Consider the following 22,647-nt stretch of genomic DNA (forward strand, 5'->3'; position numbering starts at 1 on the left):
CAAGATCTGGGGTACAGGCCAGATGCGCAGGAGGGTGAGAGGATTCACTAGAGACAGAGCGGGGAACAGAACAGGCAGACTGACGAAATACACTGCTGAGGGGAGCAGCGGGCGAGATAGGAGAGATCTGCCGCGCCGTGTGGGATTCTCGCCAGCTGGCGGGCCATTGAACTTGCGCTGTAGAGGCTGCAGACAGCTTCACAGTGTGGCGCTCAGCTGCCTGCACCACCAGGGAGGTCCATGTATCCATTACTTCTTTTTCAGGAATGTGGCTTATTCACTAAGAACTTACTAGGCCTCTTTAAAATCAATGTTTTCCAAAAGTGAAATTTTTGGAAATGTCCTAAATTCTGTTGTTCTTATGTATTCCTCATTTAATTGTTTTTCCATGACCCTTTACACCCCCTGATTTCAGCTGTTTCTATGACTAATATCATTGAACCCATCACCTTTCTTTGTTCGTTTCTTTTCACATGCCTACATCTCACCTGGTATCCTGAGACCGTCGTAGTTTGGGTCACTCTTAATTTTTTGCCGTGTGTTGTCCATTCTCTTGGTCATTCAGGTGGCAGGCCTGGAGAATGGAGAGTGAGATAGAATCTGACCACTGAGGGCTGCAGAGGTGAATGAGGAAACTGAGCCTAGTGAGCTCAGCAAGTGTGTGAATGTGCCATGTCCTGTACATCGCATGGCACAGGCCCATCATGGCGCAGGTGTTGCAGAGCAATCAAGTGGGGCTGCCCAAATATCTTATTTTCCCTTTCTCGTTTGTGATGCCTATCGGGCCTCGGTGCCCTGTTTCTCAGCATGGCCATCCGCATTCTGACCTCATCTCTGTCAGATGATGTGTCCTCAGATCTTATGACTGCTTCTTCCATGACTCTCCCTCAGTCCTCATCATCAAGGGAAAAGCTTCCATGTTATAACCAGCGCACCCTTTAGAGGTTGCTGAGTGTGAGTAAAAAGGGAACAAGGGGTGCTGTCTGTTGGTCCCACAGATATGCTTGTCTACCTTACATAGTATTAAAAAAAAAAAAAACCCTCAATTTCCAGTGTTGTGAGATTAGGTAATTTCATATAAAACTAAAGATTTCTAGCTTCTTTAAAAAAAAATCAGGTATTTAGTGGGACATGGAAGAAAGATGTCAAAGATGACTGTTACAGGCTTGGGGCCTAAGTAACTTGAATAATGGAATTGTCACTTCCTGAGATGGGAAAGAAGCATCTCAGGATGCTGGGTGAAGCAGGTTTGTGAAAACAGGGATTGGTCAGAGATGTATTGTTTGTATTAAGTTTGAGGTGCATATTAAATATCCCCATGAAATTATGGAATGGTAAGTAGTTATAAGTTTCAAATCCGCAGAGAGGTCTGGGTGAGACTTAACTATGGGAGCTGTCAGCATGTAAGTAATATTTATAGTCATGAGACAAGATGATTTAACCAAGAGGTTAAATAGAAGATAGCCCTGAAGACTGACGCCTGAGGAAGAACAATGAGGAGGAATAGAAAGAACCAAGTATAGCAAATCAGGAGGAAACCCAAGAAAGGGAGCTGTTGCACAAGCCAAGCAAAGATGTTTCAGGGAGGAGTGATCCATCTGTGACAGATGCTATGAATGGTCAGATAAGAGGACAACTGTGAATTGGCACTGGACCTAGAATGTGGAGGTCACTGATGACTGGTGAGAGCACTTACGGTGGAGTGGTGGGAAACGCCAGATGAGGTGGTGGTTCAGGAGAATAGGGGATTGGAAAGAGAGTGAATGTAGATAGTTCTATCTATATTCTAAAACATTTTCTTTAAATGGGAGCAAAGAATAAGGTTGGTAGCTCGATGGGGATGTTAGGCTGAAGAGGATGGTGGCTGTTTTTTTTAAAGATGGGAGAAGTTACAGCATGTTGTGTACTGATAGGATAGATCAAGGAGGGAGGGAGAGCATCAGTAATGCATAAAACTGGATGCATTTGCACTTGCTGGAGTGATGTTGCTACAAGGGAGTACATTTAGGTACAGGCAGTCATAGAGCCAGGACAGCTCATTCTTGAACAAGGACGGTAGTGTGTCGGGGCACAGATACAGGTAGATGGGTGTATTTTTTGTTTAAATGAATGAATGAGCAGTCAGCCGGGAGAGACCGATAATGACATGCTAACCCCTGCCACACACACCCCTCCCCCCCCCGAAAAGTCTCCCTAATGGCCTAGTGGGGCTTCCTTGGCCTACTCTGTATAGAGAGATCAGCCAGGTGGTAGGTGGTATAGTTCACTAGGTTCTAGTCTAGGATATTAAAATCTAGGTTTGAGGGCCTCCCTGGTGGCACAGCGGTTGAGCGCTGGGTTGCGAAGCTGCCCGCGGCCTCTGCGGCGCCGGTTCGATCCCCGGCTGCTCCCCGGCCACCGGAGGAGGGTCCCACATGGTGCGCAGACCTCTCCTGCCGCCCGCTGCTCCCCTCAGCAGTGTACTTCGGTCCTTCTGCCTGCTCTGCTCCCCGCTCTGGCTCTGGTGAATTCTCTCACCCTCCCGCGCTTCTGACTGTGCCCAGTGCATGTATAAACAAAACAAACAAACAAGCAGACAAATAAATAAATGGAACATGCCTCTATTAAAAAAAAAAAAATCTAGGTTTGAGTACTGAGGATGATCTGATTTCCAGGCGTGATTGAGAGCATTATTTAGCATGAAAGGCAGGGGAAATTCTGGTGGGTCCCTGATGACCACAGCTGTTTGCTACTGCAGCACTTGTCCTCTGTGATGGGACTTGCTCGTACTTAGTGATTCCTGCCTCTCCAGATCCACTCCTCTTCTCTGCATGACTAACCCACAGTTGGGTACTTGGGTTGGTCATAATTTATATTGTGAATAGGTAAGAGGAGGAATTTCTTGGTGACAGAGGAGATGGCTAATTAGTTGTGGATTTGTGTGCAAGCCTGAGAAGGTATGAGAGTACGTGGCCATGAATCAGAAAACATGAGTCACTGAAGTGGTCAGAGGATGGGTGGCACGGCTGCCACATTTCCCTGAGAAGGGTCATGCAAACAGTGCTGTTTTTCTCTTGATACCTAATTGAACACTGTACACAGAGAACTTTGTAAGAACTAAAATTGTCCTATGTGCAGTCTAAACAGCTTCTGTAAGTCTCTTCCACACATTACTGGCTACATGTCTCAACTGCTAAACTAGTCAGGAAAACCCTGTCTGATCTTTTGGTAACACCAGGTCACAGGGATTATTTTAATGGCTAACATAAGCAGTAATATTGCTGGCTCAGGTTCAAGCAATGTCTTGTGATCTGGACTTCTCTTTTGAGATTCTGTCAAGTTAAAATTAGAACATTTATTTTAAGAGATGTATGCAAGCTGAGACAAATCCCCATTACTTGGTCAGAATGAATGACTCTTAGTAATTTAAAGACAATTGTGATATGTACCCAAGATTTTTTTTTGTTGTTGTTGTTCCTGGCTGGTCATTTGGTGGATAAATCAAGCAATGAGTCAGTGATTCTTCTGGTTATCCTTATTCTGGGTTGAGTTCAGTTGGACTTTATCATTTGATATCAACATTTCCACTTCTTATTGACTATTTTGCTTTCAACTAGGAGAAATTCTAAATGATACATGATTGTTGTCTTTGGTGTGAGGTAACATTAGAAAAGATACTCTGAGTTACCCTTCTGTAAAGAACACACAAATTTGCATTTAGGGCTAAAATATTATCTAAAGCAAAATGCTCTTATTTGATATATTTTGTATCTTCATGAATGATTGAACTAATTTGATTATAACGATAGAAAATTATTTTTAAAAACTTTCCTCAGGGAACATGATTGAAGCATAAAAATTACTATCTAATTTAATTGAAACTTTAGATAGAAAATAATATTTGAGTAACACCATCTGGTATTTTTCTTTTTCTTTCTGGCTTATTTTGCTGAGCATGATCCCTTCCAGCTCCATACATGTTGCTGCAAATTACATGAGTTTATCTTTTTTGATTGCTGAGTAATATTCCATTGTGTATATGTACCACATCTTCTTGATCAAGTCATCTATTTTTGGGCATTGGGGACGGTCTCACTCACAGCAGGAATTTAGAAAACCTAAATATGGGACCAGGAAAAGACTAATTATAATAAAGTAAAAATCAAAATCAACAAGCAACAAGCAGCTATAAACCAGAGACACACTATGGAGGCGGGGGAGGGAAGAAGGGAGTAGGATCCAAATAAGGGGGGTAGGAATTGTGTGGGGACCAAGATGAAAATGTATACATACATTGCAAAAAGGAAAAATGATGTAAAAAATATATAAAATTAAAAAATAATTTAAAAATAAAGAAAATCTGTGACTTCTCAAAAAAAAAGAAAAAAATATTTGAAACCTTTTGTTCATCTTAGTTTTGAAAAGCATGTGTTTTATTACAAAAGCTAATAGAGCAATCCCTTTAGGCCATTTTGCTGTATAAATACTATTCTGTATGTACAATTAAAGCATAGTTATATAGTTAAAGTGACTCCCAAACCTTCATATAAGGTGACTAGTTTAGACGTAACAGTAGGACATCCCTAGATGATATCCCAGAACATTCTGATGGGTGACCACCTTATACAAAACTGCAAAGCTTATCTTGGCTTTCTTACCACCTTCCTATTTGGTAGCTTGTATTTTCATTATCATTTGTCTCTAAGTATTTTTTAAATTATTCTTTACTAAAGGCCAGCAGACATATGAAAAGATGTTCAGCATCAGTTATTATCAGGGAAATGCAAATGAAAACCAGAATGAGATATCATTTCATGCCTGTGGGAATGGCCCATATTAAAAAAAAAAAAAGAAATGCTGGCATGGATGTGGAGAAAAAGGAACCCTCTTCCACTTCTGGTGGGAATGTATACTGGTTCAGTCATTATGGAAAGCTGTGTGGAAATTCCTCAAAACACTAAAAATGGATCAGCCATATGACCCAGCTAGTACATACCTAGGAATCTACACACAAAAAAACATAATTTAAAAGGAAACCTGCAACCCTATGTTTATTGTTGTGCTATTTACAGTAGTCAAGGTTTGGAAACAACCTAAATGCCCAAAAACAGATGAATGTATCAAGATGTTGTGTATAGGGCCTCCCCTGGTGGCGCAAGCGGTTGAGTGCCGCACTGTGAAGCTGTCTGCAGTCTCTGCAGCGCCGGTTCGATCCTGGCTGGCCAGTGAGGGTCCCACATGGCGTGGCAGACCTCTCCTGTCATGCCCACTGCTCCCCTCCGCAGTGTATTTCGTCAGTCAGCTTGTTCTGTTTCCTGCTCTCTCTCTGGTGAGTCCTCTCACCTTCCGCGCCTCTGGCCTGTACCCTGGTTCTTGTGTAAATGAATAAATAAATCTTTAAAAAAAACAAAACAACTCTTCTTAAAAAAAAAAAAAGATGTGTATACACACAGTGGAATACTACTCAGTGATTAAAAAAAAAAGCCATTTGCAGCAATATCAGTAGAGCTAGGAGATCTGGATAATCCTAAGCAGAATAAGTCAAAAAGAAGGAGATAAATATTGGATGGTGTTACTTATATGTGGACTATAGAGAAACCAAAGAAAGGATAAAAGACAAACCTTTAAATCTGACCAAAGATATGAAGCATCTAGGATGGGTGGGGAAAGGGGAGTAATAACAATGGGGAGGGGAGAGAGCACAAGGGACTGTGGTCTAGACTCTGGGTGCTTTGGTGGTGGGAGAACTACAGTGACCACATCTGAGAGGAGAAATCATATATTGTCTAAAAATTAACAATGATATAGGAAAAAAAGTACTAAAATTTTTTAAAAGATGTGACAGATGAAATAAAAAATATTAAGTAATTTCTTAAGTCAGTAGTCATTCAGTAGTGTATTGTTCAGTCTCCACCTATTAGAGTTTTTTTCCTGCTTCTGTTTTGTGATTGATTTATTATTGCAATAGAAAAGATACTTGCTGTATCAGTCTTCATGAATTTATTAACACTTGTTTTGTGACACAACATGAGGTCTATCCTGGAAGATAGTCCATATACACTTGAGAAAATTGTATACATGCTTTTTTTGTAGCACATTGTCCTAAAGTGTCTGTTAAGAATTTTTGAGCGGAGCAACATGGCAGCGAGGAGACACTGCGAGTAAGATCTCCCATTAAAAAAAGTTAATAGGGAGGGAAAGCAGCAGGTCCCAGTGAGAACTGGGACACGGAAGATAAACAGACGACTCCAGCAAACTACCCCAAGAAGAAAGTGGCCATAAAAAAGGACTAGAAGGGAGGAAAGAGCAGAACCCTGCTCCCCTCCCCCACCCACAGAGTCCACACTCTCCCACCAGCAGAGAGGAGAGGAGGAAAACAACAAACTAAAACGACCAACAAGAACAAACTACGCAGCAAGCCGGACTGTGAGTGGAAAGGAACTATTGCAGCCACCACACCCCGTGAACGGGAGCTGTAGAGAACCCTGCAGGATTCGCCGCAGCAGTGAGCGAACGGCTCCGGGTGCCGCCATTAGAGAACAAAGAGACTCTGGAGGAGACCTGCACACAGCCCCGGGCAGGCCGGTAAGCTTGTGCGGAAAAGCGGCGCTTGAAAAGCAAACGCGGATCGGATCGGGATCGTGGCTGCCCAGGTCCCCGCGCCTGCGACCTAGGCTTGCGGGGAGATGCACGGAGGCCCTCACTGAGGTGAAAGTCCCTCACTGAGTAAGCAGGAACCAGGCGCCCAGGCACGGGAGTGGGTGCAAAAGGCGCCATTCCCGCGCCACTGAACTGGGCTACAACCCGCGTCCTGGACCTGAGGGCTTTGAACTGAGACCCGGGGCACGAAGTTCGGGGCATGGGTTCTCCACAACGGTGGGGCACAAGGCAGACACAGCACCCCAAAGCCGTTGAGGTTTACCCTACCATTCCCGCTCTGTTCCCTGTACCACGGGGTGGGGTGGGGGCGAAAAACAGCCCCCCAAGGACAATAGGAGAGATCTCTGGCGCCACCTAGCGACCAGAAAAAAAAGTCACGAACACCCCATAGAACAGGGAAATGTCTTAAGTTGGCTTGAAAAGGGCAGAAGGCTCCCGGAGGAGACAGTGGCCAGCTGGGAAGTTAGCCCATGCCAGGCCCCTTCCGACCAACAGTCTGAGCCCACAGAGGGAACAGGCACACACGGCAGGGGCAGACCGGGCGCGCAGAAGAGTGTGCCTGAGACCGGATGCTCAGGGACTGAGTCCCGCTTTGCCATTTTAGAACAGGGACATTTCTTCAGTAAAGTCTTCCTGAAACCAGCAGAAAGCTCCCTCAGAAGCCAGAGATGGCTCCTGGAGGAGCCAGAGGGGAGCGGAGAAGTTCACCCAAGATGCCGGCCAGTCCGAGCAACACAGTATCCCAATGCATACGGCAAATTAGAAAACAGACAGTAGGGAGTAGAAGAACCACACACAACCTAGCAACTCCTCAGGAAAAAAGCACACCACAAAAAGAAAACCACCCCCCAGATTGCCACGACAGTAACTTGGAAGAACTTCTGAGTCTTCCAGAAAGAGAATTTAAAATTGCCATGATTAAAAAAATGACCGAACTCATAAAGGAAAACAATGATCAGAAGAAGGAAATTGAGTCCCTAAAGAGGGAAGCAAAAGAAACGCAGGAGATCAAAGAATTAATGGAGGAACTAAAGAACTCTGGGAAAAGCAATGAAAGCAGAATAGATGAAATGGAAGAACGAATAAGTACTGTTGAAGACACAGAAATAAAAAGAACCAAAACAGAAAAGGAAAGAGAAGTACAAAGGAAAAAGAACGAAGAAAGACATCAGGAACTATCTGACTCCATGAGGAAAGGAAATATAAGAGTTATAGGAATTCCAGAAGGAGAGGAGAGAGATGTAGGAACAGAGAAAATATTCCAGGAGATAATTGAAGAGAACTTCCCAAACGCGAAGGAGCTTAAAATTGATATACAAGAAGCAAGAACACCAAACTTCCACGACGAAAGGAAAAAATACAGCAAGACACATAATAGTAAAGCTCCCAAGAATCCAGGACAAGGAAAAAATAATGAGGCTGACAAGAGGGAAGAAACAGATAACATTCAAAGGAAAACCAATCAGGCTGACATCAGACTTCTCTGAAGAAACACTACCAGCAAGGAGAGAGTGGAGGGACATAGTCAACAGACTCCAAGAAAACAGATGCCAACCAAGAATACTCTATCCCGCAAAGCTCTCCTTCCTCTATGAAGAAAGAATAAGGACCTTCCCAGACAAAGAGAAACTCTGGAATTTCATTACGACTAAACCCCCACTTCAAAAAATACTACAAGGAATCCTAAAGCCAGAACCTCAGAAGGATGAATAACAACGAAAGAAGGCCAAAAAAAAAAAAAAAAGTTATTAAAAGAATAAATAAAATCAAAGGAAAGACAAACACAATGGCAAATACAAATGCTAACTTATCAATATTAACTCTAAATGTAAATGGACTAAACTCTTCAATAAAAAGACACAGAGTTGCAGCCTGGATTAAGAAACAAAACCCAACCTTTTGCTGTCTCCAGGAAACACATTTAGCTACAAAAGATAAAAATAGGCTCAAAGTTAAAGGATGGAAAACAATCCTACAAGCAAATGGACCAAAAAAGAAAGCAGGAACAGCTATACTTATATCAGATAAAACAGACTTCAAACTCAAAAAAATAAAAAGAGACCCCAATGGTCACTACATCATGATCAAGGGGACAATACTTCAAGAAGAAATAACACTCATTAACATATACTCATCAAACGAAGGAGCACCAAAATATATCAGACAACTGTTGTCATCTCTGAAAACAGACATCAGAGAAAACACATATGTAGTGGAAGACTTCAACACACCACTATCAACAATGGATAGATCAACAAGACAAAAAATAAGTAAAGAAACTAAAGCTCTAAATAAGGACCTAGAGCATTTGGGCTTAACAGACATCTATAGAACACTAAACCCAAAAAAAACGGAGTACACATTTTTCTCAAGCGCACATGGATCATTCTCCAGGATTGATCACATACTGGGGCACAAGACAAACATCAACAGATACACCAAGATTGAAATCATATCAACCATCTTTTCTGACCATGAAGGCATCAAACTAGAAATAAACCATAAAAAGAAGGCAAGGAACTTTCCTACCTCATGGAGATTAAAAACCACACTACTGGAAGACCACTGGACTAATGAGGAGATCAAAGAAGAAATTAAAAAATTCATTGATTTTTGTGTATGGTGTAAGGTAGTGGTCAAGCTTCATTCTTTTGCATGTAGCGACCCAGTTTTCCCAGCACCATTTATTGAACAAACTTTCTTTGCTCCAATGCATAGTCTTTGCTCCTTTGTCAAAGATTAGAGACTACATCAAATTAAAGAGCTTCTGCACAGCAAAAGAGACAATAACAAAAACAAAGAGAAACCCCACCAACTGGGAGAACATTTTTGCACACAGCACTAATGAGAAAGGACTGATCACAAAAATCTGCAAAGAGCTGATGAGACTCAGCAACAACAAAGAAAATAATCCAGTCAAAAAATGGGCAGAAGAGCTAAAAAGAAACTTCTCTGAAGAGGAAATGCAAATGGCCAACAGACATATGAAAAAATGTTCAACATCACTTGTAATCAGGGAAATGCAAATCAAAACTACCATGAGATACCATCTCACACCAGTGAGAATGGCACATATTAAAAAAACTAGCAACAACAAATGTTGGCGAGGGTGTGGAGAAAAAGGAACTCTTCTGCACTGTTGGTGGGAGTGCAAACTGGTCCAACCACTATGGAGAGCTGTGTGGAGATTTCTGGACCTACTAAACATAGAGCTTCCATATGATCCAGCAATTCCACTCCTAGGTATTTACCCAAAGGACGCAGAAACATCAATTCCAAAGAACACCTGCACCCCTATGTTTATAGCAGCACTATTTACAATAGCTAAGCTTTGGAAACAGCCCAAATGCCCAAAAATAGATGACTGGATCAAGAAGATGTGGTACATATACACCATGGAATATTACTCAGCATTCAAAAAAGATAAACACATGTAATTTGCAGCAACATGGATGGCGCTGGAAGGGATCATGCTCAGCAAAATAAGCCAAAAAGAAAAAGAAAAATACCGGATGGTCTCACTCATAGCAGGAATCTAGAAAACTTAAATAAGGGACCAGAATAATGAATAACTATAAGAAAGCGAAAATCAAAATCAACAAAAAACTATGAACCAGAGACACTTTTTGGGGGGTGAGGGGCGGGAGGGGAGGGATTGGGGTCAGAATGGGGGGGTTGCAATTGTATGGGGAATATAAAAATAAAATTTATTATTTAAAAAATAAATAAATAGTCTTTTAAGCCCAGATGATCTAATTATTTGCTTAAAGCCATTAAGCAAATTGTTCTGTTTCCCTTCTTTTCTCTTCCCATTCTGGAATACCCACTTTTTTTAAGATTTTTTTTATTTATACAGGAACCAGGGTACAGGCCAGATGCGCGGGAGGATGAGAGGATTCACCAGAGCCAGAGCGGGGAACAGAACAGGCAGACTGAGGAAATACACTGCTGAGGGGAGCAGCGGTGCGGCAGGAGTGGTCTGCTTCACCATGTGGGATTCTCGCCAGCGGGCTGGGATTGAACCAGCACTGCAGAGGCTGCGGACAGCTCCACAGCACTGCGTTCAACCGCCTGCTCCATCAGAGGAGGCCCTGGAATACCCATTTTTATAATGTTGCCTTTCCTAGTGGAGTTGGACAATTCCTGATGTGTTTTTTTCTTTTATTCACATTTCTTTTTCCACTTGGGCCCTTGGCGCAGCTTCAAGGTCACTGTACTGATCATCCCTTTGGTCTGTTCTGCTTCCATATATTTGTAAAGAATTTTACCTCCTTTGTTGATCCTACATCTGTTATTTTCTTATTTAAAGTTTGTTTTCCAGCTTCTGTTCATTAATGTTATTTTAGAGGACATTAATTTTCTGAGTTTTCTTTTATATCTTTGATTAGTGTTCTGTGTTTTCTTCCATTTATTTGAATTCTCTTACCATTGCAGTTTTGAGCTGTGTATCTGATAGGAAGAGAAAATCTTCCATGTCTTTGTAGTTGGGTTCCAAAAAGTTGTTCTCGTGGTGACATATTCCCATGAGCATTAAGGTACCATGTGTTGTGTTTTTATGTCTTCCCATTTTGCTGCTTTTGGTTTGCTTTTTTTTTTTTAATATCCTTAGCAATAACTTAGAAGTTTGCAGAATTTCTACTTTACCAGTAGGTGACAGGTTTGTTATTTTTAATTTTTTAACTTTCCCTGGTTGTTTTATAGTATTTGGCCTTTGCAGGCTTCTATACATTATTTGTCAAGCAAACCTGATCTGTACCTGCTGAGTAGAACATCAGGGAGGGAATTGAGTGGTCCAATTGCTAGTGAGTTTTTGGGGGGACAGGGAGGAGGCTGTGTTTTGTGGCACCACTGATCACCCTTTCCTCTGGGGTTCCACACCCATGATTCTGCAGTCTGCATGCAGCTAGCATAGTTCACAAGTCTCTCCGGAAGTTCAACTAGATTTCAACAGAAAATATAGGAGAAAAATCCTTTCCAGTTTCCCTCCAGGGGAGGGATGAGGGACCATTTTGAAATACTGCAGTGCAATCTCCTTATGACTATTTCAAGCAATGCTGCTGCTACTCTGAACATTATGTCTTCAGTTACACATGGTGCACACATTTCTCAGGGCATGTGCTAGTAGCTGAGCTTTTGGTTTAGAGTATGAGCATTTTCATACAGGTAATACTAAATGGTTTCTCAGGTGGTTGTGCTTTTCTTATTTATAATGGATTGTCTGAGTCAGTGCACTTAATCTGCTACTTTGGATTCTTCTGTAGATATAACATAAAATGGAATAGTTTAAAAATATGTCTAAAAAGGTTAACAAGTTTCTTTTTCCAGCTACTACTATCGGCTGATAGAAGGTGCACTGTTTAAATAGTTACAGAACAAAGTGCTGCTTGTCTTTTTGTTAGTGCTTTGAATCCACTAACCATTTCAACTTGGATTCACTTGGCAGGTTTGGTGCAAAAGCCAAAGTCGTGCATTTCTTGGGACGAATCAAGCCATGGAATTATACTTATGATCCCAAATCAAAAAGTATCAGAAGTGAATCCCATGATCCCACCATGACTCATACAGAGTTTCTCAACCTATGGTGGGACATCTTTATCACCAACATTTTACCTCTGCTTCAACAGTTTGGCCTTGTTAAAGACACCTACTCATACCTAAATGTGGTAGGTTCCACTTTATTCTTTTAATTTATTTAGCTGTACTATCTTTTAAACTTGGCCTATCATTTGAGATGGAGTAGTTTGTGGTATTTTAAATGAAGAGGTAACTAAGCTTTTGTAGAAATAAAATGTCTATCATTTTATCAAATACTATCAGCAAAGAACTAAAACAGAACTCTGTTTTGTGGGAAATTTAACTAAATTTGAGAGCATAAGAAAGGTTATTTGGGGTTTTTATATACATCTGTATCTTGTAACTGTAAAATTCATAACCCAATGTCCTATGAAAATATTCTGAGATTATTCCTATAGTTGTAGTCTAGAAAAGTAAGGAATACCCCATTTCATGTTTTAGAAATTACATTTAAATATATCTTTAAATAAACCTTTAAAAGTGCATTTTCAGTGTAAATTATAACAACATAAACATACAAATGCTTTTCTAGGATTTTTCTGATTTGCCATGTTTGTACTCCTGTGATTATATAGGGTATTGAAAAAGATTTCCTTAGAGAGGAAGATTGCATGCTAACATTATAGTAACAACCTACTTTAGCATCTTTTTTGACATTAAAGGTTCCTATGAGGTTTATTCTTTCGAAGAATTAGAAGGGGATGAGAAAATAAACATTTCTGTTAAATATTAAGATATAAAGAACAGAACTGAATGGATGAGTTACAATCAAGTCTAACTCATCCGTTGCTGCAAATTATAAGAGACTATAAGGTTATGAGAGATCCTTCCCAAAGGGAACAATGCTATGTTGAAGGATAGAAATGGATGTTTAGCAGTGAATTTATTGTTGTATATACAGGTCAATTCTTAATCATGCACATCTGAGACCATTATGTTATAATGCAGTGTTTCTTCAATTAAAAAAAAAAGAATAAAGAGAAATCTTCCTTTTACTATGGTAAAGATTTTAGCCATTTCATTCATTAGCTTTTATGCCAAAACATCAAAAGGAGAAAGGGAAATATAATATATTCTTATTCTGAGTGCTTTATGTGGGTCATAAAATAATACTTGTACATAACTTAAAATGGTGTCTGATACAAGCTGCTTGAAATGTTAGAATTTAACCCTTGCAAACACTCTGTCAAGTAAATATTGTTAATAACGCCTTTTCCAGTTAAATTAAAGAACTTACGTAACTTTTCTTAGTTATGTAACAGACTAGTCAAAAGCAGAATTGGGACTCAAATTCAGGTCTGATAAACTAAATTATCCTGATAAAAAATATTGTGAGCAGAGGACTGTGAAAGAGCCTTCCAATATCATTCCTATTGCAAGCAGAAGGCATTTGGCAGAACTCAAATGCAAGGGATGGATTTCTTATATTGTCTCAACTATACTACAGTTCCATAGAATCTACCCAAATGCCTTCTAATGCCAGTATATTTAAATACATACATATACTGTTAGGCTTAAACATTGCTTAAACACTATCACACATGAAAAAGTGATAAAACTTTTGTCCTACCACTTTGTTAAAAACAGTACTTTTATATAATTATTCATCTTTTTTTCTCTGCTAACATTTCCAGTACTTTCTCACCTCAGAGTTTTTTGGAGGACTACTTTGATATTCTTTTATGGCACTACATGTAATGAAAATTGAATTTAATGTAGAGCAGATTTGCTCCATTTCCTGTACATTTATTTACCGTGTTCCTTCCCCAACCCAAGGACTGAGGATTATGAACCAAGAAAATATGAAGATGGGAATTGAAACGGTTCAAAACTAAGCAAATTAAATTAACAGAAGCTACAAGAATAGATGCACCTTGATAATAAGCTTGAACAGGCAGATAAGTTTGGTGCAGTCTTAAACCATTTAGCGTTCTTTCGCTTTTATAATGTGACAATTTGTGTATGTGGTGTGGCTCTGTGGTTAGGTTCTTTCTAAATCTCAGCCAATGAAGTGCCATTTTGTTTAAGTTCTCAGCCTTTCTGAGCCCACACAGATCAAGAATTTATTGTTAGACTTGTGATCCCTGGTCTATCCATCTTACACTTTCTAATGAACTGTTTGCAGCTTTCAGACATGGTCTATACACTGGCTTTCTCTTGTGGCTTCTGTAGAAAGGTATGCAGAACTTAAACATTAACCCTAATTACTTTGTTCTCCCAATGTCTTCACTGAGTCAAGAAGTCTTCATTTTGTTAGGAAAAAAATCATATGACCCTTGTATCTGTGTCTTTTTTGTTTGTTTCATGTAATGTTTTCAGTTTTTGCTACTTTGCATGATAATTCATCCTGGCTTTTCTCACCTTATATTGCATTCTTTTAAATGGTATGATTTTCAGGTCTTAAGGAATCTCTGATTATGTTCTCCTTTCTAGGGAGATATTTCAGGAGCCATGTCACATCTGTCCCTTGGAGAGATCCCAGCTATGGCACAACCTTTTGTATCCTCAGAAGAACGGAAGGAGCGGTGGGAACAGGGCCAAGCTGATTACATGGGAGCAGATTCCTTTGACAATATCAAAAGAAAACTTGACACTTACCTTCAGTAGAAACACTGCCATTTTCCTGTGGACACACCCACTTTACAGGCTCTTGTTCCTGACACTTAGTATCTATAGAGTTGGGTTGGAAACAGTCTGTTACAGTTGCTAGAAGCTTTAACTAAAATTCATCAGATGAGAGGTTTTGGGAGGACAGCAAGGTGTGAACTGGATAAAAGTTGTGAAGTAGTAATTCTGCCATACGAAGTGTCCTGCCTTTTTAACCTCACCTTAACCCTCAGATGTTTCAGGAATTTAAATGATGCTGATTACCAACATGTGGTAAGGGAAACTCAATATTCAGGGTATTGAAATGGCTATGTCAACTCTTAAAATATGCCAAGCCTGGCTTCAAATCAGTCTCCCTTCAGAATGGGACATGGTATCTGTCTCTCTACCAGACTTGCATTTTAAATTGCCCAGAGGCAGCCACAGTGATTGTAATTCAGCTTTCGGGTAGACTATAACAACACTGCTAAGTGATTCAGAAATGTATCAACAAAAGATGCTAACCTATTTTATTTCCTAGTTTTAGAGTCTGAAGTTTTTCACCAGTTTTCATTGTATAATAAGGCAGCATGCTAAAATGCTTTTGTTCAGTTCTGTATATCTGAAAACAGCAGTGTGCGCTTTGATGGTTATTTGCAATGGCACCTTGTATGAAAAATAAAGATTTACTGACATATCTGGTTGTCTAATTAAATTAAGGCTCTCCCCACTGAAAAAAAAACTGTGTTAGGGATTTTTTCCCATAATTTGTATTATGTATCAGTGTTTTAAAAACCAGAGTAAAACTTGACATTGGAACATATACTTAAAAAATTGATTTCTAGATTATCCAGAGATACTTAGTGTTCTCTAAAGAAGATGACAGATCTGATGGAGGAAAGTGAAATCAAATTTATTTAATCTGTCAGCCACATTGACTGCATCTCCATATGAAATGGGTACTGAGATTTTAAAATATTGTAACCTTGAAATCAACATACTCAACAATCTTTCTGGACTGTTAGTACTGTACCCAGTGTCTTCAAGTGTTTTACTTATGACTTACAATGATAGAGTAAAACATTTATTAAATGTACAAATGATTCCAGGTTGCAAGGATGGCATGCTAGGGAAGGGGAAGATTAAGATCCAAAATAACTTTTTTTTAAAAAAAATATTTATTTATACAAGAACCGGGGTACAGGCCAGATGCGTGGGAGGGTGAGAGGATTCACCAGAGACACAGCGGGGAACAGCACAGGCAGACTGACAAAATATACTGCAGAGGGGAGCAGTGGGCGCGACAGGAGAGGTCTGCCAGGCCAAGTGGGACCCTCGCCGGCAGGCCGGGATTGAACTGGCGCTGCAGAGGCTGCAGACAGCTTCACAGTGCGGCGCTCAACCGCCTGCACCACCAGGGAAGGCCCCAAAATAACTGTTTAAAACTAAGGTTGAATAATCAGAAATCATTGGGAAAAAAACAGGATAGAAGACCATGACAAAACGAAACTTTAGTGGTTTAACAATGCATTAAGCTGTAATGGTTTTTATGACCTATTAGTCAATGTCACCCTCCTTTATATCCACAATAGCCTATTGGTTACACAGGTGAACCTATTCAATATAGGGGTATGGAAACTTGGAATCAGGAATGATTGGGAGGGTCTCTGTAGCAGCTGGCTACCACAAGAGCGCAAAAAGAACCTGAGGATTTACCTAAAATTGTGAAATGTTAAATTATAAGATCAAATAAGCTATAGTATTTGAACTGGTGAAGAATGACATGCTATGATCTTCCAAGTATAGAAACACGTACCAAAAATTTTTAAGTGCCTCCATGTGTCAGGTGCTGTGGTACAAAAACCTCTCAAGATATTCTTAGTATAAGAATCTCTGCAATGGCTAGTATGAACTGAACTTTTCCAATGAAAATCCAATGCATTAAATAGCTAAACTGAAATTAAATTTCTTACAGCATAATATGTGATAATATACAGTATAATATGTAAATCATACAAATGAGCCTTTAAAGGAGTAAATTTTTAGACCGCCTAAGATAGTATAAACCCAAAGCTTGTTTCAGCCCTATTTTGCTTTTACAATCCCAATGGTCATAAAGATCTGCCTGGTTTCAAAGAAATATTTGTGCTTATTCCAGAAATAACTACTCAAAGCATTTATTCAATCATGTTAGTTTCACATTAAGCACAACTTGAGCTAACATACACATTGGTGACAACACAGTAATTCACAAGTACTTATCAAGTACCTACCATATCACATATGTGATGGGACAGTCATTAGAAACACAGGCATTTACAAAAAAGACAGAGTTCCTGATATTCTAGCAGGAAACTGTCCAAAAAAAACTAACAAATATGAATTATGCTAAAGCACACTGACATTAATGTGGAAAGTCCAATTTAGGGCAGTCTGGAAATACTTCCTCTCAGATGGTAAACAAGCCAAAAGAGGTTATGAGATAATCAAAAGGGTAGGAGAAGGAAGAATTTTCTTTCCAGAGGGAACAGTATGAAGCAAAGTCTAGAATAGGCAAGAACTTAGTGGAAGTAAAGAATTTCAAGACAGGATGGAGGGGTAGGGGGTGACTGTAGGCCAATTTGTGGTGTTTGGATTTTACTATAATTCTACAGCAACTGATTGAGGTTTTATTAATGTAATTTGTACTTTTTATTAATGGGAAATCGTGCACACAAAAATAAGCACAATACTATAAATTTAGAACTCGCATCACTCAGCTTCAGCAATTACATGTCACATCTGCATTCCCATCAGTTCTCCCCCCACCAGATTATTTGGAAGCAAATCCTAGTTAATATTTTATGAAAATATTTCCCTGTATATCATAAGGACTTAAGAAAATTATCACACCAAAAATGTATTAATAGCAAATGTCCTCCATTATTTTTTGTTTTATTTGCACTTTATATTATTAGGAAACAAGTAAGGCCTCTATCTCTGATAAAGTCTTGCTTCCTCACCCTCCCTTTTTTTTTTTAATTTCCTTGCAATGTTTGAAGAAACCAGATTTTTGTTTTGTAATCCTGCATTTACAATTTGCAGTGATTGCAATTTGATGTCTTCTTGTTCTGTATTTCCTATAAACGGATTTAGAGGACCAATCGGATAAAGGAGTGATTTCGTTCTGGGGTGGGGCAATACTTTACAGTATCGGTGGTACTTCCAAATCTCATGATTTTCCCAGCCATTGATGAACTCTGCCTAGATACATAAAAACTGAAATACTTCTAAATACCCCATCACTTGGTTATCCTGAGATTAAAGTTTCTATTAATATAGAAAAGGCAGGAAAATGCTTTCTCTCATTTATTAATATAACAAAATAAAGGAATTGGTGTCCTCGCATTTTTCAAAGGTAAACAAAATGGTTTCAAGGGAGGTTGGTTCTAACAATCATTATGAATTAATTTCAATTGTTTCAATCCATTGCAGTTAAGGATGGTCTAATTGTCTTTGTGACTTACATTTTGAGGACACTGCTTTTGCAATTGTTGGAAAAAAGCTTGAATGAGGACATAAGAATTTGATAGGAAGGTCTGTTAGTTTACTGAAGAAGTCCTGGAAAGAATCAAGAGTAATGCAGCAAGTGAAGACACTAAAGTTGCTAATGGATTGGATGTGAAGAATGGAAAAAGCAGTAAAGATTAGGGGCTTGAGCAACTGTCTCCAATTTGGCTGAACCTGAAAACAATGGAGACAATTATAACATAGTTTTTTGGGCATCATCACTACAGACTCTGATTCAATAGATGTTGTTTGAAGGCCACAATATCTCCACTCTAGATAACTATCACATATTCCAATTGTTTCTGACCCAAATCACATTTGAGAACCATTCATACATTAAGTATTTACACTAAATACAACATGGAATCAAGTTTTTGTTAGATACATGAAGAGGTGTTTGTTGCATAGCAGAGAACTCAACTTCTATTCAGTGAAAGATTTTCAAAATACAAACTCAGCTCCTTGAGTGATATTGGAAACATTACCATAAATAACATCTATAAATATAATTATGTAGTTTTTACCTTTTTAATGTCACTGAGACTTGGGGCATGCTAAGTAAGACTTGGCTCCTTAAGTAAAATAGTCTGCCATGGGTTGTTTTTTTCCTGCTTATTATTACAAATACAAAAATGGATTGCAATTCATTTTTATACTTGGGTAATGTTATTTGATAACTTATTTCTCTGAGTTTCAGATGCTGAAATTCAATCTCCTTTACGTAAAAACAATCTGTAAGAAAGCAAAAAGAGGAAAGAAAATATTAGGTATTTACATCTCAATTCTCATCTCAATCCTATGACATATATACTATCCTCATTTTTTGCAGAGGAAAAGGTAGTAATGTGCAAAATAATTTGTTTCAAGTATTTGTTCTAACTCCAAAGCTATGCTTGACTTTAAACAAACATAAGGTCAAAAGAGACAATATCCAAGAAATGGGCAGAAATCAGAGAAATGCTTCCCATAAATAGAAATACAAATAGCAAAAATCTGGGAAATAACACAATAATGTAAAAACTTTCATTTTGCTTGTTATGAATGGCCTTGAAATAGGATTTGGGGGCTATCTTTTACACAGACATTCCTAAATAGGAATTTATATTGTAAAACTGAATTTAAAAAAGTCAAAGATAGTAATTAAGTTGTGACTTTTGGACACAAGTCAGCCTCACAACAAATAAACTATTTCTTACAAGTGTACATATAAAACTACTGTTTTCAGTTACCTTACTAACCCAGAAGTGGCAAAACCTTGCTGTGATACTGTGATGTATTCAAGGTCAACATAACCCTGTGAGGTAAGGGCTCCCTGTGCTCGTTGCAGTTCTGCTGATCTACTTAAGTTTTGAGGCTTCTTTTTTGAGGTCCCATCTGTCAGTACTCTGCCTAAAACAAAATATATTAGCCACTGTTTATTAATAGGACCTTTGAATGCCAGTCCTTTTCTACTGAGTCACATACATGAACCCAGTAGAAGGCTACTATTTTAGCCGGTCAGAAGCCGCCTTGGCTTTTGGGTCCCTGGTTATGAACAGAAAGCGGTTTTTCAGATTTGCTACTACTACCTTGTGGCCATGCAATACACAATCCAGTTAAGTGTATTTTAGAACTCTTCACCTGTATCAGAAGCAACCATAGATTCAAAGTTTTTTTTTTACAATTCGTAATGTGGGCAGGGTAAAACCAAACACCTGTTACTTTTTTTTTTTTTTTGCTCTCTATTTTTACACAGAATGAGAAAACCCTAACGTAGAAAACCTAACAGTTTAAGTATTTAGCGAAGGGCACTCACTATCTTTTGGAATCAGCAAAGGTGGAACTAACATGTGCATTAAGGTCTCAAGTTATGAAGCTGGGAAGTCCCTGAACTAGGCTAACAGACTAACAGATTTCTTCTCCTTTCCTGTGTCATCTATGGATATACCGATTAAAGTGAACTATTAATTTTTCCAGGAAAAGCTACACAATTATACTTTAAGATCTTTCCCAGGGAGCCTAAAATACTAACGATCACTAAACAAGATGTGTGAGAAGGCAACAAGAACTAAGATTACAAGAACATACATTAATAAAGGTGATCAGTATGTCTTTTACCCTCTTGTAAATAATGGTGCATATTGGCTACAAGACAAATTTGCCTATACAAAGGTCTGATCCAGGCCTTTGGAGATGAGTAACTCCTTATTGTATCAAGGTCTGTGATTCATGTATAAAATGAATGCTTAATTCTCCATACACCTGTCTGCAAGAAGCATAATAAGTCTCACAAGACCAATTCTCATGAAATATTTATTTTCATTATTAACATTGACATAGGTCCTATTTTTTTTTTTTAATTCCACAATGTACTTATTAAGGAATAGCCATCCCGTCTCTAACAAAAACGGTAAATTAATTTAAACATTCGGGAAGCTGAATACTGGTTAATTTGCCTTTATTTTTAATAAACTAAAAAGCTGAAATGACAAGTTTACTACGGTACATATTTAACAAGATGTGGTATCATTGCTGACTCTTTAATATCATATCTGATTACATTAAATAGCCTCTCGGAATAATGAGATTTTCAAATATGCAAAAATGCCCTAGAATTTTTAACCATGCATCTAAGGAATCATTTTGACATTTGCTGACTTTTGAAATGAAATTCCTGTGTAGTCTATTCAAGTTGGTTCAGGTTAATGGAGGTGGAATGTGCCATATATATTAAATCACATACATTAAATTCTATTTTTCACATAGAAATCAATTTTCATATTTAGAAGTTCAAATGGGTTTAAATGTTAGAAAAATCGATTAAGAAAGCTAAATAGGGAGCTTGGAAGAGACATCTCATTTTAATTATTACTGGGAACATGAAATCACTTACCCTTTCAAAAGGAGTAAATTATTAGGGTTTCACATGCAAGACTGCTCTCCTTTATTACCATAAAGTATATTAACATGGAAGAAAACATTGTCTGCTTATAAAATTGCTAATCAAGTTTCCTCTTTGAAATAGGCATCACTGCAGGAATGTATCCCAATCGCTATTCACAAGCTCCAGTATCTTTGGCTTTTTATTGGGAAGTATCAAACTAATAAGGTACCAATTCCAGCTTGTAAGGGAGGTAGGTAACTACATACTCACAGATAAATTACTTTTGTTTTGTACTTTTTACAAATATTTTTAATATAGTTAAAAACTCCAAGTATTTGAGTTTTTAAGCCAAACATAAAATGTTTTTAATAATGTTTTAATCTTCCAAATCCTAATGAAATTTGTTAAGTAGAAAAAAAAAATAATGCAGTTGACATTCTCCAACAGAAAACATAAAATGCCTGAAGATAATTTCATTGCTACTCACAGATAGTAACTACAGGATTATTTTCTTGATTAACTATCTCCAATCCAGAGCTGTAATTACAGCAAAATCTACAAGGTAGAGTATTATCTAATAATATCACTATACCTCATAGATATTATCACAACTTTTTTTTCCTGGTAGATGGGGAAATAAAAATAATTGGAACCAGTTTTTTTTTTAGTTCAAGGCATTTAATAAAAACTTAAAAAAATACTCTAATTTCTAAACAAAATTTCAACTGTTAATTGAGCAAAATAAAGGTGGTAGGAATATGAGTAAATTATTATTACTCATAGTACTCCCTATGTACTGTCAGTAAAAAAATAATTATGTAACAAGCATCTTCAGAGCAGTGTGAAATTTTGAAAAAATTTTTTTTTTCCCAGAAAAAATAGTTATTAAAAGTATGGCACTGAGGAAGCTAATACATTTTTGAAACTTTTATTTTAAATTTAAACAAAATCCAGTTTGAACAACAAAATTGTTTGAACCACAAGAGGGAACACAATGTCTTCAAGAAATTTCTAAAGCTATTATCTACATAGTAATGAAAAAGAATTAACAGCACAGCATATCGTGAAGTTTTTATTCCAGTGGTTTATGTATTTTTCATAGAATAGTTAAATTTGTTGTTTTTTATTTAACACCACAGAACTGTTCAAAAACAGAAAGGTATTTTTAAAATGACTTGACAAACTTTATCATTATAAATGTGTTTAAAAAACACAAGTCTGGAAATGTTTCAGTAAAGAAGCAAGAGAATTTTCACCTTTACTGGTTTTGCAAGGCGTTGCCTTTGTAAGAATAGATTTGTGTTCCTTTTTGCTGAAAACTTTTTACATTTACTCTCCCTAGAGATCAGTATAGAGAGATTATGACCCTCAATTTTCAGTGTGATGCCAGTCCTAGAAGTAAATAACTTGCTCCCATAGCTAGTGAACCAATCCCA

General features: G+C 38.2%; 1 protein-coding gene across 3 annotated transcripts in view; it reads left to right on the plus strand.

Annotated features, from left to right (window-relative positions):
• Positions 1-14,820, plus strand: part of GYG1 (glycogenin 1) — a gene marked incomplete at both ends in the record, with an annotated part of 35,323 nt that extends 20,503 nt beyond the window's left edge. For 2 of the 3 annotated variants that reach the window (XM_084232202.1, XM_084232200.1), the window contains 2 exons: positions 12,083-12,302; positions 14,647-14,820. In XM_084232202.1, the coding sequence (XP_084088328.1) occupies positions 12,083-12,302; positions 14,647-14,820 (394 nt within the window). Of the gene's footprint in view, positions 1-12,082; positions 12,303-14,338; positions 14,390-14,646 lie in introns of all 3 variants that reach the window. The other variant, XM_084232201.1, reaches the window with a different exon arrangement.
• Positions 14,821-22,647: the final 7,827 nt, after the last annotated feature.

Source organism: Talpa europaea (assembly GCF_964194135.1).
Source record: "Talpa europaea genome assembly, chromosome: 4".
In the NCBI taxonomy this organism is placed as follows: Eukaryota; Metazoa; Chordata; class Mammalia; order Eulipotyphla; family Talpidae; genus Talpa; species Talpa europaea.